At 42.9% G+C, this 15,449-nt stretch overlaps 1 protein-coding gene across 2 annotated transcripts; it reads right to left on the bottom strand.

Moving 5' to 3' along the window:
• Positions 1-6,321: 6,321 nt before the first annotated feature.
• Positions 6,322-11,112, bottom strand: LOC144505288 (uncharacterized). 2 transcript variants are annotated; one of them, XM_078231363.1, is made up of 2 exons: positions 11,043-11,112; positions 6,322-9,346 (listed from the first exon to the last, which is right to left on the bottom strand). In XM_078231363.1, the coding sequence occupies exon 2, from the start codon at positions 8,992-8,994 to the stop codon at positions 8,491-8,493; it is 504 nt and encodes a 167-aa protein (XP_078087489.1). In that variant the 5' UTR covers positions 8,995-9,346; positions 11,043-11,112; the 3' UTR covers positions 6,322-8,490. The 2 variants fall into 2 exon arrangements, with proteins under 2 accessions (XP_078087489.1, XP_078087490.1); XM_078231364.1 differs by having other exon boundaries at positions 6,324-9,346; positions 11,053-11,112.
• Positions 11,113-15,449: the final 4,337 nt, after the last annotated feature.

Below are 15,449 nucleotides of genomic sequence, written 5' to 3'. Positions count from 1 at the left end.
GGAGGCGTTCTTCATTTAAATAGTCTGTGCCAGGAGAATCTGTTAGTATTTTTGGGTTGTTTCCCTTAGAATGAATTGAGCTTTCGATTGTGCTTGCCAGAGAATGTGTCAGTGTTTACACATCAATTGAGGCAGAGTGTGTCAATGTCTGGAAATTATCCCCAGAGGATATGTCAGTGTGTAGAAAAAATTGTCCCACGATAATTTCTCTGTATTTAGAGCTCCCCCCACCCCAGGGAATGTGTCAGCATTTAAAGACTGTTTCCAGAAGAACAATAGGTATTTTGAGACTGACACCCAAAACATTTTACAGAAAATAAAGGATTTTGCCAGGGGAACCCTCAGGATTTTGAGCTTCTTACCAAAAGAAATCATAGAAACCCTACAGTACAGAAAGAGGCCATTCGGCCCATCGAGTCTGCACCGACCACAATCCCACCCAGGCCCTACCCCCATATCCCTACATATTTTACCCGCTAATCCCTCTCATCTATGTATCTCAGGACACTAAGGGGCAATTTTAGCAATGCCAATCAACCTAACCCGCACATCTTTGGACTGTGGGAGGAAACTGGAGCACCCGGAGGAAACCCACGCAGACACGAGGAGAATGTGCAAACTCCACACAGACAGTAACCCAAGCCAAGAATCGAACCCAGGTCCCTGGAGCTGTGAAGCAGCAGTGCTAACCACTGTGCTACTGTGCCACCCCAATGTGCCAGTGCTTTGAGATTGTTGCCCAAAGATGTGTCATTGGATAAGAAAATCTCCCTGCAGAATACAGGAACATTTATAAATTGTTTCCAGAAGAATGTGTCATTATTTAGAGTTTTCTATCTGAAGTTTTTTTTTCCATTTTATATTTTTCCCCTCAGGCACTGTGTCAGTATTTAGGGACTATTCCCCAGAGAATTTGTCGGTCTCAAGAGAATACTTTCCCAGAGAATATGTCAATATTTACAAATTGTTCCCAGGAGTATTTCTTCATTATTTAACAATCGCTCCCTCAGAGAATGTGTCAGTGCTTCAAAATTATCCTGGGACAATGTAATATTTTGAGCTTGTTACCATATAACTTATCATTATTAATGTTTTGATTCCAGGATACCGTGTCAGTAATTCCAGTTTACTGCCTGCAGTCATCTCATTCAGTCTCACCCAAGAGCAGGGATTTGTTCTAAATTTGATCATTTTAATTTGTAGCAGGAACAGAAGCTTTGACCTCATGTGATCAAAAATAATGGAGCAAAGTTTTTAATAGATAAAACACGTGATACTTTTTTAAAATTGTAAACATTTACTCAACTGTCCATCATGTTAAATGAGATTTTTATTAATACTGCTCTGATTGAAACAAAAGCCTTTGAGGAGGAAAATGGTGGATGAGCATGTTATGCTAAAAATGTTTTTTCATAATTTTGGAGCTGTAAATCAATATATCCATGACACGTCAACAAAAAAAATTATCAGTTATTGTGTTGCATTCCCAATTCTGTCTTTCATTTGTTTCTATGTTGGGATTTACTAAATGGTGATTCTGGGTGTTATTTTAAAGGGAAATGTATTTGATCTGGTGCTCAGCCGCCTGTATCATTGCTCTGCAGAAACCCCTGTGAAAATTGATGAAAAGGTATTGACACTTGATTAAGTTTTATTGCCTTGTTGGGAGTGTTTTAAACTGTTTGAGTAGTGTTCAGGAGACTGCAATAAGAAATGTGTGTAAGCTAGGGACGAAGATTGCGAGGAATGTGTGCGTGAGGGAGATGGAGAGATAAAAGTGCCCGTGACTATATGAAAGAGGTTAAGGAGACTATGTGTGACAGAATATGTATGTGAGTGAGGGAGATTGAGAGGATTGCGTGTGTGAGGGAGAGTCTGAGCATGTGTGTGGGAGATGAACTCTGTGAGTGACTGAGAGTGTGCACAAATGCTCAGTTGATTGTGGTCTAAAGTGTGTACAACACTCTCTTGTTCTGGATTAAAATGTTTTTTTAAATACAAGGTCCAACACTGAGCCAACAGCACCGTCACCTGGGTAACAGTATGATTAAACAAAGTCAGAGGTGATGCAAGATTCATGGCTTGACAATGAGAAAGTGGTCTGGTTTGATATCTTGCAGGAGGTCATCCTCCCAATTTTATTTGCAAATGATTAAAGATTACTTTATGGTTACATTGACTTGTAATGCTGAAGTACACTTTAGTGCATGGGTGGGAAACTGAGCAGCATTTTGCTTTTCCTCAGCTCTCTGCATTGCATTTCTCGAGTATTACTGTTTGTGTAACAGAGGAAAGAACCAGCCAATTATATATAACCCGGAGGGGGGTGTGGAGATTGGGAGGGGGGAGGGGAGGGGGAGTGGTAGGGGGGCGGGGGTAGGGGGGGAGGTGGCGGGGCTTTCTGCCAATCTTGTTACTTTCAGGGCAGGCTGAGTGAGTGGTTAACTGTGGTTTCAGTGTTTCTGGTGCTATATCAGACTGATTCCAGTAATATTATCACTGTTGATTATGTAATTGTGCTGAAAGGTCAGGAAATACTGTGTTAGCCGAGAAGTACTTAAAGGAAGAGTTTAATACTGGCTGCAGTCTGCACTCTGCGTGGGATCGCAATATCATTTTAAACCAGAATTTACTGTTTGATTAACTAAGATATATTTGATCAATTCAGTGTTGTTTTGTTTTAACTTAAATTAACATTAATTGAGGTATATACTGAGTTCTCCATTCATTTTCCGCCATAATCTGTGGATAGCGGGGATGAACATTAGCTAAAGTAAGACCTTTTTTGAGGGGCCGAGTGGAGCGGAGGTGGGGGGGGGGGCGTTTGAATGTATGGCATTGTTTGCGGGCCCCAGAAATTAAGGTGCGTGCAGGGCTTCACAAAGTGTAAGTCCACCACTGTCCAACGACCTCAAATCCCAAATAACTGGTTCAGAGACCAGGATCTGTTAGGCGGTGCAGATTGTGGGGGATTCTGGATCTGCTCCTCATGTTGTGAGGGGTACATATAATATTGTCAGGGATCCGAGATTGGATAGTTAACAGGACACACAGAGTAGGTATAAATGGGTCATGGTTTCAGGATAAAATATTGTCATGGATATGAGATTGCATAGTTAACAGGAAACAGAGAGTAGGTATAAATGGATCATGTTGTAGGGGCATAAAATATTGATATGTATAGGGGGCTAAATAGTTAACAGGAAACAGAGAGTGTTAGCGTACCAGATCAGAAACCCCAAGGTATGTTATGTAGCCAGACTAGACCACAACAATTTTCTACTTTGGCATTAGTGTGAGGATAAGATGTTTCAATCCAGGCATGATTCCACTGACAAGCGAGGAAAATTCTTACCGAAACAAGTTTTATTTAACAACACAGTTTACCAATAACAAATTAATTAGCTTAACCCTGAACAATTGAACAATACTTAAACATGACAAGGTACAAGTCTTACCTACTAACTTATCACTATGAGTTCCAAATCAAAATTAAAGTTTATTTATTAGTCACAAGTATGGCTTACATTAACACTGCAATGAAGTTACTGTGAAATTCCCCTAGTCGCCACACTCCAGCACCTGTTCGGGTCAATGCACCTAACCAGCATGTCTTTCAGACTGTGAAAGGAAACCGGAGCACCTGGAGGAAACCCAAGTGGACACAGGGAGAATGTACAAACTCCACAGCAGTGACCCAAGTTGGGAATCGCATCTGGGTCCCTGGCACTGTAAGGCAGCAGTGCTAACCACTGTGCCACCGTGCCATTCCACAACATTAAAGCAACATTCCTCTTATAGACTTCAGTTTCTCTTTAAATTTATTTAGCAAAACACAGGCGTAGTTACTTGTCATAGCTTACCAGCCTTTGGAGTTTTCAGAAAGCCTTTGGAGGGATACAGAGATACCGGTTTTCTTCACGCAGCAACTACATGCACTTTGAAATGAAACTGAAACAGTATTTCTTCCCTGCAAGTTTAGCTGCTCCCATTAACCACATGACTCTACATATCTAGTCTGTAATCCCAGAAAAACATAAATAAACAAAAGGTCCATTAACTCTACAAAGAAACACTTCCTAGCTAAAATCAATAATTAGCCTGCATTTTTAGCATCTGCTTCATGTTGACCAGAAAATTCGGCACCCTGCAAAACTGATTGAATTCTAAACATACCCTCTTTCAAGAAACAGGATATAAATATATTTCTTAAAGGCACAGTATCATCACAATAGTAGATATTAATGGGTCATGGTGTAAGGGGTAAAGTTTTGTTATGGATAGGAGATTGGATAGTTAGCAGGAAAAAGAGAGTAGATGAAATAGTTCATGGCACAGGAGGTAAGATATTCACTTGAATAGGAGATTGGATTGTTAACAGGAAACAGAGTAGAGGTATCAGTTGGTCATGGTTTTAGAGTAAAATATTGACATGGATAGGAGATTGGAGAGTTAAACGAAACAGTAAGTATAAATGGGTTTTGGTGTAGGGCAGTGGCTCGCAAACTGGTGTCCATGGAGCACAGAGGGTCTGTGGAGCCTCGCAGGATGTCCATGTCAAGACTGGCATATTTGTAAAATGTGAAAAATGCTGCAGCACAGCATGTACAATTAGAGGCTGGCTTCTTTTGAAGTGTGAGATGTGTATGTACAAAAGGAGAGCTGTGTATGTGAGGGACGTGCATGTGCGTGAGAGACATGCATTGTGTGTGTGAAAGTGGTAGTTGTGCCTGATATGAGTATCAGCTTTCAAGAATCATTCTGCTCATTAAAAATGACAAAATACAATACTTTTTTTAAGGGGAAAGCTTTTTAAATTTACCCACTCTTAAAGTGGGTAGTACTTCCAGGGGATAATGTTAAGGGGACATGGGACGATCGCTTGGCCAAGGTTGAGAGGGATAATGTCGCTGGTGAATGTATTTATACTGTGTGCCTCCTCCTCAATCCTAATCTATGCATAGATATAGCTAGAATAGATTTGCTTACATTTCATTTTTGTGTTCGAATCTATTTTGTGACAGTAAATGGGCATCAACATTCTGAAAAAGCTTGGGATTTGCTGATGCATTTCAGAGGACAGTAGGAGTTCCATGGCTCAAAAGTTTCGGAAACCCTGGTGAGGCAGGTAAAATACTGACATGGATAAGTGATTGTGTAGTTAACAGGAAACATAGATCATGTATAAATGGATCATGGTGCAGACAGTAAAATATTGGCATGGATAAAAGCTTGGATAGTTAACAGAAAACAGAGTAGGTATAAGTGGGTCATGGTGTAGGTGGTAAAAAATTGACATGGTTATGAGACTGTATAGTGAATTCGAAACAAGGAGTAGGTGTAACTGGATCATGGTGTGGGGGGTAAAATTCTGTCATGGCTACGATACTGAAAGTTAACAGGAAAGAGAACAGGTATAGAACAGGTTATGGTGTAGGGGCAAAACATTGTAATGCATTATAGATTAAATAGTTAACAGGAAACAGAATGTATGTATAAATTGATCAGTAATGGTATGCAAGATGGAACGAGTGGACCAGGGCTCATGGCTTAATTTTTCTTACAATTTATGCAACTGATTCGGATGAAGGAACTCAAGTTATGGTTGCTAAAATTGTTGGTGATACCACAACTGGAGTACTATGCACAGTATTGGTTTTCTTATTTAAAGAAATAAATATGTTGAAAGCAGTTCGGAGCATGTTTTTCTAATCTAATACCTAGAAATGGGTTGGGTGTCTTATGAGGAAAGGATAAACAGGCTAGGTTTGTATCTGCTGAAGTTCAGAAGAGAAATAAGTGACTTGATTGAAACATATAAGATCCTGCAGGTCCTAACAGGGTGAATGTTAAGACACTGTTTCCTCTTGAGGAAGAATCTATAACTAGAGCTCACTGTTTAAAAATAAGGGATCACCCATTTAAGACAGAGATGAGATCAGGGAGATCAGCATCCCTTTGATCTGGGACCAGTAAACCATTCCGAGGAGACGATTACCTCCATCCAGGGGGTTTAACATCTCTGTCCCTTCATCCATTTGTCCAATCAAGGACCAGTGAACTTTGTACCCTTTTGGGACATACGTCTTTTCTCTCCATTTAGCTCATGTCTGTTATCAAAACTGTAGCTTATTAATAAAATCCTTTCAAAGCACTGCACTGTCATAGGCCACATGTTTCAAATGAGGCCTTCAACTATGACCCCAATCTCCCCTCAGTTGGGTGTAAAAGCTCCCATGAGATTATTGCAAAGAGCAGGAGAGTTCTCCCTGGTGTCCTGCTCAATATTTATCCCTCAACAAACATCACACAACACATTTTCTGGTCAGAATCACATTTTCACTGGTGGGAACTTGTTGCACAATTTGACGACTGTATTTCCTAAATTATAACAGTAACTAACTTCAAAAGAAGCTCATTGGCTGTGAAGTACTTTGGGGGATCTGGAAATTTGGAAAGGTTCAATATAAATAGAAATCTTCCATTAACAAAGGATAAAAGGCCCAAAAATGGAGCAGTCAGTAACTGGATATTGATCAGATTCCTTTTAGATACAAACTGATTTCATCAACCGTCAAAATGAACATGGTTCTTTCCTGGATGTGATTAACTGCAGCAAAAACAGCAGAGTCAAACCCGCTCAGTCGCTTATGCATTCACTGGTAACTCACCAGTGTTAACGTTGGGTTAAATCATTTTCCACATATTGAGCAGGTAACCAGCTGCTCTCCAGTGTGAGTGCATTGGTGTTTCAGCAGATTGCCTATGCTTCTAAAATTCTTCTCATAGTCTAAATATTTGAATAGTCTCTTATCAACATGAACCAAATAATTTATTGAGTTGCAGAGACTGAACAAATCCCTTCCCAGACGTAGATGAATAACATGTCTCCAGTGTGAGTATGCTGATGTCTCAGCAGATCAGTTAGAATATTTAATCCCTCTATTTATCAGTGTGAAAAGCTGATGTGAAATGAGCGCATTGAAACGAATGAACCCTTTAACACACACACAGCAACTGAACCGCCTTTTTTTATTCATTCCACGATGTGCAGTTTGTTGGCTAAGCCAGCATTTATTATTCATCCCTAATTGCCTTGGGAAGGTGGTGGTGAACTGTTTTCGTGAACCGCTGCTGTCCACGTGGCGTAGGTACACTCACAGTGCTGTTAGGGAGGGAGTGCAGGATTTTGACCCAGTGACAGTAAAGGAACAGTGATACATTTTCAAGTCAGGATGGTGAGGAGAACTTTCAGCTGCTGGTGTTCCCATCTGTCTGCTGCCCTTGTGGTTGTGGGTTTGGAAAGTGGTGCAGAAAGAACCTTATTGTGTTCCTGCAGTGCATTTTGTTGATGGCTGCCACTGTTCATTAGGGGATGGGGTGTAAGTCAAGCGGGCTGTTTTGTCCTGGATGGTGTCAAGCTTGTTGAGTGTTGTTGGAGCTGCATTCAGCTGCGCAAGAGGAGAGTATTCCATCACACTACTGGCTTGTGCCTTGTAGATGGTGGACAGGCTTCAGGGAGGAAGGAGGCAAGTTACATGCTGCTGGATTCCTAGCCTCTGACCTGCTTTTTTAGTCACAGTTTTTACATGCCTAGTCCAGTTCAGTTTCTGGTCAATAGTAACCCCTGAAGGTTGGCAGCCTCCCCCTGTAATGAGTGGGTTGGTGACTCAGCATTCCCTCTGCTTTTAACATCTTCCCATCGTCAGACCATTTAAACTGTGTCTTATCAGTGTGAAGGAACGGCATTACTGAACTGCATTGACTGACTAAATCCATTCCACACACACACAGAGCTGATGAATGACCTCCCTCCAATGTGAATATCCTGGTGTTCACAGCGATGAGGTGAAGCAGTAACTCCCTTCCCACACATCTTCGCCAATGTGAACATGCTCGTCTCAAACAGGCTGGAATGTTGCTTGAACACCTTCACATACTGAGAAAGCTGAATGATCTCCCAAGTATGAACAGGCTTCTATTCAAGGAGGTGTGAAGGACAAGTGAATCCCTTCCCACACCTGAGGCAAGTGAAGGAGCTCTCTTCAGCGTGAAAACATGTAGATGCTGGTTAAAACTGCTGCCTCACAACACCAGGGATCCAGGTGCAATTCCAGCCTTGAGTGACCTCTGTGGAGTTTGCACTTTCTCCCCTTGTCTGTGAGATTTCCTCCGGGTGCACCTGTTTCATGCCAGTCAAAAGACGTGTCGGTTCAGTAAATTAGCCATGGTAAATGCGTGTGGTTACGGGGATAAGGTGGGGATGGACCTGGGTAAGATGGACCTTTGGAGAGCTGGAGCCAACTTGATGGGCTGAATGGCCTCCTTTTGTAGGAATTCGATGTTTCTGCAATTCCCTGAACAATTCCTCACAGTAAGAGCAACTGAATGGTCTTTCCTCAGTGTGAACTTGTTGATGTTGCGTTAAACCCTCGCAGTTCTTAAAGCTTAAAGCTCTCCCCACAGTCAAAGTAGTAAAATTGTCTCTCTTCAGTGAACTTGTTCATGTTGAATTAAACCCTCATTGCTCTTGAAACACTTCCCACAGTCAGTGCATTTGAAAGGTCTCTCCTCAGAGTGAACTTGTTTATGTTGAACTAAACCTCCAGAACTCTTAAATCTCTTTCTACAGACAGAGCATTTGAAAGGTCTCTCTTCATTGTGAACTTGCTGGTGTTGAATTAAACCTCCAAAATTCTTAAAACTTTTCTCACAGTCAGAACATTCGAAAGGTCTCTCATCAGTGTGAACTTGCTGATGTTGAATTAGGCCCCCTTTGCTCTTAAATCTTTTTTCACAGTCAGAACATTTAAAAGGTCTGTCCTCAGTGTGAACTTGCTGGTGTGACACTAGGTTAAATGACCGAGCAAATCCTTTACCACACACAGAGCAGGTGAATGGCTTCTCCCCAATGTGAATGCGGCGATGGATTTTCAGTTGCGATGCGGATCTGAATCCCTTTCTACAGTCCGCACATTTCAACAATTTCTTCATGGAGCGGGTGTTCTTGTGTCTCTCCAGGTTGGACGATCAGTTGAATCTTCAACCCCACAAACAACACGTGTATGGTTTCTCCAGGCTGTGAATGATATCAGGCTGTCTAACTGATTTAAGTTCTTTCCACAGTGACTGCTCTGGAACAGTCTCTCTCGGGTTTGTGTGTCACAGGGCTTATCTAGTCACACTGATGTTGGAAAAAAATTCTCAGACAGAACCGACAAAAGATTCTCCTTCCACATTCACAGGCCGATGATGTTCAGGTTATGATGAACCCAGAGATTCTGTTTGATCTTGATGTGACTTTCGGATTGAATTTGCCGTCTGGAATTTCCCTCCTTCCAAGAACCTGGAAAGGAAGTTTATGGAAGTTATCACCGTCAGTACGGGATAGAAATTCAGAACAGACAATTCTAGTTGCTATATGAACATGCAGTTCAAACAAAACAGAGCAAAACTCAACAACAAATTCCAAACAGGAACAAAGGGAACTTCAATCTGAATGTGAATCCCAGTGTCCATGAGACACTCTGCACCCTGAGGTGCCCAATGGCCATCAAACATATCAACTGTATTTGTAGAAACTGCATGTTCCACTCCAGAACCTCTCAAACATGGACACAGCCACAAAAGGGAGTCACTGGAGTGATTTTTCTCAACTCTTGCCATGGGTCCACTCATCCTGGCTTAACAAATTCTGTTAAAACCAGAATCATGAACAGCTTCAGGAAATGACCCTCCAACTTACCTGTCCCTTCCATTTTGACAGTCAAAGATTCAGAGCTTTCCAGCTGAAATGTGACCAGGCAGTGAACAGCCACTTCAGGTATCTATACTGGAACTGCAACCTCTCACACTGAAGAAAAACATGGTCCATGATTTAGAGTTTGTAAATATCACCAGCAGTCTGAGAGCGGATGAAGCTGCTTAAAAACCTGTTGGCCTGGATCCCTCCTCCACCAAAGGATGGACAGGAGGATTAAGAAAAGCAGCAAGAGAGTCAAGGCTCAAGAGCAGTTTGGGTAAAAATAAGCAGAGATAGGCTGGAAGAGATAGTGAGAGCAACAAAGGGAATGGAGCTTTAGGACAAAAGTGATATCAGGGACAATAAGCAAATCATCAATGCTAAATGCCCCAGATCTAAAAGTATGAAGTATTCACAACAAACAAAATGAAACAAATATAAATATAGACTTGATTGAATAACTGTTTGGCTGCAAAGTGACCAATGTTAGGAACTGATTCTTAAGGCATAGTGGTGAGCACTGCTGCCTCACAGGGCCAGGGACCCGAGTTCGATTCCCGGCTTCAGTGACTGTATGTGTGGAGTTTGCACATTCTCCTCTTGTCTGCGTGGGTTTCCTCCGGGTGCTCCGGTTTTCTCCCAGTCTGAAGATGGCCATGATAAATTGCCCCTTAGTGTCAGGGTGACTAGCTAGGGTAAATACATGGGGTTATGGGGATAAGACCTGGGTAGGGTGGTTGTCGGTGCAGACTTGAGGGGCCGAATGGCATCCTCCTGCAATGTATACGGAACCAAATCGGTCTGAAAAGAATGAGAGACTTAAATAAATCAGTATGAGTAAAGATATAATACTGCAGAAATTAAGGGGCCAAGTTGGAACAAATTCCCTGAAGCCGTTGATCTTGCATCCTCGGATTCACAGAGGGAACTGTTGACAGAGTGGATCCACTGTTTCACATCGTACAAAATGCCAGAGAGCCACTGGGACCCTGAAACTCCGCCCACTCCCTCTTCCCTCAAGAAGATGGCCATCCATCTCACCCACTCACTGAATAAACGATGCCTTCCTGTCCCAAGATGGCGGGAGGTTGCCTGGGTAACCCTGGCCTGTCAGCGGGAAATAAGCCCCGCCTCTCTGATTCGATCTGATTCCCACCCGTAAAATGGCGGCCAGAGAGATCGCTCCACAGGGCCTATTCCCGCGGGGTAAACACGGAGCCTGTAGCCTCTTTTTCAAAGCACCGGGCCGACCCCAGAAGTTCGTAAAGTTTCCAGGACAGCCTCGGTTTCGATCCCTAACCTGTGCTCACAGTCCGCTCCTGCCTCCCAAACCGTCCACTCCTCTTCAGTCTGCTACCATCACTGACACTGAGCATGCTCAGAGCACGCATTGTGTCTGCATCTGCGCACTGGCGTCCTTGACAGGGGATTCTCTGCAGCGCGGGGTGTTGTGGATAGATAATTCACAAATGGGTAAAATGAATGTAGCTCGCATGCCAATCGAGATGGAGAGGTGGGGAGGGCGTGGGGAAAGTGGGGTGGGGGCAGAGCATGAGCGAATAAATAATGTACAAACCTGAATACATTGACCTTCAGATAAACTCAAAATACTGCGGATGCTGGAATCTGAAACAAAAATGGAAAATGCTGGAGAAATTCAGCAGTTCTGACAGCATCTGTGGAGAGAGAGAATGGAGCCAACGTTTCGAGTCTGGATGACCCTTCATACATTGACCTACATCGCTGATGCAATCGGTGCAATTCACTATCCCTCCTCAATATCAGATGGGAAAACCCAGTATGATTGCTGACTGATAGAATCGTAGAATCCCTTTGGTGCAGAAGGAGACCATTTGGCCCTTGGGTGTGCACTGACAACAATCCCACCCAGGCCCTATCCCCATAAACCCATATATTTACCCCACTAATGCCCCTGACACTAAGGGGCAATTTAGCATGGCCAACCCATCTAGCCTGCGCATCTTTGGACAGTGGGAGGAAACTGGAGCACCCGGAGGAAACCACGCATGCACGGGGAGAATGTGCAAACACCACACAGACAGTCACCTGAGGCCGGATTTGAGCCTGGGTCCCTGGCACTGTGAGGCAGCAGTACTAACCACTGTGTCACTGTGCCACCCAGATAATCCACAAGGATCAGTACTTTGTGCCACATTATTCATCATTGAAATTAATGGTCTGGACTTGAGAATAAGTAAATCAACATCAACATTTGCAGCTGATACCATAATGGTGGTGTATAACTAGCTGATGAGTGATGCAATGTGGAAGCAGTGATATACTGGTTTTGTCACTTTACTCATAATCCAGAGATCCAGGTGCTGATATTTTTATTCAATAAACATCTTATGATGACTATGTTGATGTTCTTTTGCAAGCAAATTAGAAATGTATATCATAAATGGGTGGCACGGTGTAACAGTGATTAGCATTGATGCCTCACAGTGCCAGAGACCTGGGTTCAATTCCCTATTTCGGTCACTGTCTGTGTGGAGTCTGCATATTCTCCCCGTGTCTGTGTGGGTTTTCTCCTGGTTCTCTGGTTTCTGTCCCAATCCAAATGATGTGCTGGTTAGGTGCATTGGCCATGCAAAATTCTCCCTCAGTGTATCCGAGCAGGCGCTGAGGTGTGGCGATTAGGGGATTTTCACAGTAACATCATTGCAGTATTAACGTAAGCCTATTTGTGACACTAATAATATTTAAACGTTAATTCTTTTGTTAAATGAAATAAGACAGTCTATCTGGCCACTTAAGTGACAATTGACAATATACAATGATACCCTTTGATAGTAAGAGCACAAACAATAAGAAATGTAATAAGAATTCAGAAACAGTGAAGTTATGCCATTTGCATAGTTCTTTGATTTGATTTGATTTATTAATGTCACATGTATTAACATACAGTGACAATAATTGTTTCTTGTGCGCTGTACAGACAAAACATACCGTTCATAGAGAAGAAAATAAGAGAGTGCAGAATGCAGTGTTGCAGTCATAGTTAGGGTGTAGAGATCGATCAACTTAATGCAAAGTAAGTCCATTCAAAAGTCTGACAGCAGGTGTTCTGAGTTGGTTGCTATGTGACCTCAGACATTTGTATATTTTTCCCGAAGGACGAAGGTCAAAGAAAGAATGTCCAGGGTGTGTGGGGCCCTTAATTTTGCTGGCTGCTTTGCCGAGGCAGCAGGAAGTGTAGACAGAGTCAATGGATGGGAGGCTGGTTTGCATGATGGATTGGGCTACATTCATGACCTTTTGTAGTTCGATGCAGTCTTGGGCAGAGCAGGGGCCATACCAAGCTGTGATACAACCAGAAAGAATGCTTTCTATGGTGCATTGGTAAAAGTTGGTGAGAGTCGTAGCTGACATGCCAAATTTCCTTCATCTTCTGAGAAAGTAGAGGCGTTAATGAGCTTTCTTAACTATAGTGTCGGCATGGGGGGACCAGGACAGGTTGTTGGTGATCTGGACACCTAAACACTTGAAGCTCTTGACCCTTTCTACTTCATCCATATTGATGTAGACAGGGGCGTGTTTTCCTTTACGTTTCCTGAAGTCGATGAAAATCTCCATAGTTTTGTTGACATTGAGGGAGAGATTATTGTTGCCACACCAGTTCACCAGATCCTCTATGTCATTCCTGTACTCTGTCTCATCATTGTTTGAGATCCGACCCACAACGGTGGTGTCATCAGCAAACTTGAAAATCGAATTCGAGGGGCATTTGGCTGCACAGTCATAGGTGTATGAGAAGTACAGTAGGGGGCTGAGAACACAGCCTTATGGGGCACCGGTGTTGAGGATAATCGTGGAGGAGGTGTTGTTACCTATCCTTACTGATTGTGGTCTGTGAGTTAGGAAGTTCAGGATCCAGTCGCAGAGGGAGGTGCTGAGGGCCAGGCCACTGAGTTTGGAGATGTGTTTCGTGCGAATAAAAGTGTTGAAGTAGTCAATAAATAGGAGTCTGACATTGGTGTCCTTGTTATCTCGGTGTTCCCTGCCCTGCTAGGTGTTCTCTGGCAGGGCCAGGGAAATGACATCTGCTTTGGAACTGTTGTGGCAGTCGGCAAACTGTAGTGGATCCAGGTAGTCCAGGAGGCTGGAACTGATTCGTGCCATGACTAAGCTTTCGAAGCACACCATAATGATGGATGTCAGAGCCACTGGCCAATAGTCAATTAGGCACACTGCTTCGTTTTTCTTAGGTAGCAGAATAATAGTCGTCTTCTTGAAGCAGATAGGAACCTCAGATTGTTGTAAAGAGAGGTTGAAGATGTCTGTGAATACCCCCGCCAGCTGATCCATGCAGGATCTGAGTGTACGTCCGGGTACCCCATCTGGGCCACTTGCTTTCCATGGATTGACCTTCAAGAAAGCTGCCCTGACATCTGAAATGGCGACCCCAGATAAAGGTTCATCCAGGGCTTCCAGGGTGGAGGGCATGCTCTCGCTGATCTCTTGCTCAAAACGGGCATAGAATGAATTGAGCTCACCAGGGAGGGGTGGGTTGGAGCCGGTGATTTTACATGCTTTCACCTTGTAGCCTGTTATGCCTTGCAGACCTTGCCATAGTCGGTGGGGGTCGGTGTGGCTCGCCTGGGACTCTAGCTTGATCCGGTATTGTCTTTTGGCATTTTTGATGGATCTCCTTAGATCTGGCTTCTGTCCTATAAAAGGAAAAAATAAGACTGGGTGAAAGGTGAAAAGGATTTGCAAGGATATTGCCAGAATTGAGAGTTTGTTGTTATTTTGGAGGATTGAAGCTTGGTGTGAGGTTTAAAAATCAATCCTCCTGTTATTTGGCTCTGACAACGTATCATCCAGACTCCAAATGTTGGCTCTATTCTCTCTCCACAGATGCTGTCAGATCTGCTGACATTTTCAGCATTTTCCATTTTTGTTTCTCTTATGATTAATGGGCTAGCGTAAATGTGAGCCAGTGCTTCTACTTGTGTGAGAAGCAAAGGCGAGGATGATATGATTGCAACCAGCAAATCCAACAGGGTAATAAAGATAAATTTATTTACTCTGAGAGCTGCTAGAATGGCTACAGCATGTGGTTGGGCAGGTAGCTTAGGTTCTTTCATAAGAGCCTAATGAGTGGATGAAAGCAGAGTGATTAGAAAGATAACCTAAAAGGCCAAAATGAGGTCGATGGAATGGAACATGTCTTATGTGAAATACAAACTCAACTGCATGAGCAGAACAAAATGATCTGTTGCTGAGTTCTATATTCTTTGTAATTAAATGGAATCTCCTCCTGATCAGCATGTTCTGCATCCACTACTTGTAATGTGCATGCTAAGAATATAATCTGGTGCTGCACAACCACACAGAACTCCTGCGCTCAGTCATGGGACTCATTTTGCAATATGGGAAACCATGGAATGTAGCATTACCATTGAAATCCCAGATGTGGAACATAAATGTTCATCTATACATAAAGATTGGACAGAATGACTGTTTCTGTAATATAATCCTATCTGGCAGAGGTGAATTAATTTTAGATCCACATAGTTAAAGGCGAGAAAGTGAATCAATACTCCAGCTCACGAAACTCCCCATCATAAACTCTTTCATCACTGACTCCATCCCGATCCTTTTTGTGGTCTGAAACTGAAACATTTCATCGGGAATTGCTGACATCCAGTTCTGGATAGGCAGAGCTTTCTTCCAATTAAGT

The sequence above is a fragment of the Mustelus asterias genome, chromosome 16, assembly GCF_964213995.1.
Source record: "Mustelus asterias chromosome 16, sMusAst1.hap1.1, whole genome shotgun sequence".
Taxonomy (NCBI): Eukaryota; Metazoa; Chordata; class Chondrichthyes; order Carcharhiniformes; family Triakidae; genus Mustelus; species Mustelus asterias.
This window is presented reverse-complemented; position numbering and strand designations above follow the sequence as displayed.

What these genes read in the sequence shown, in the direction of transcription:
- LOC144505288 (XM_078231363.1), bottom strand. Translation starts at nt 8,994, where the DNA reads ATGAAGAAATTGTTGAAATGTGCGGACTGTAGAAAGGGATTCAGATCC.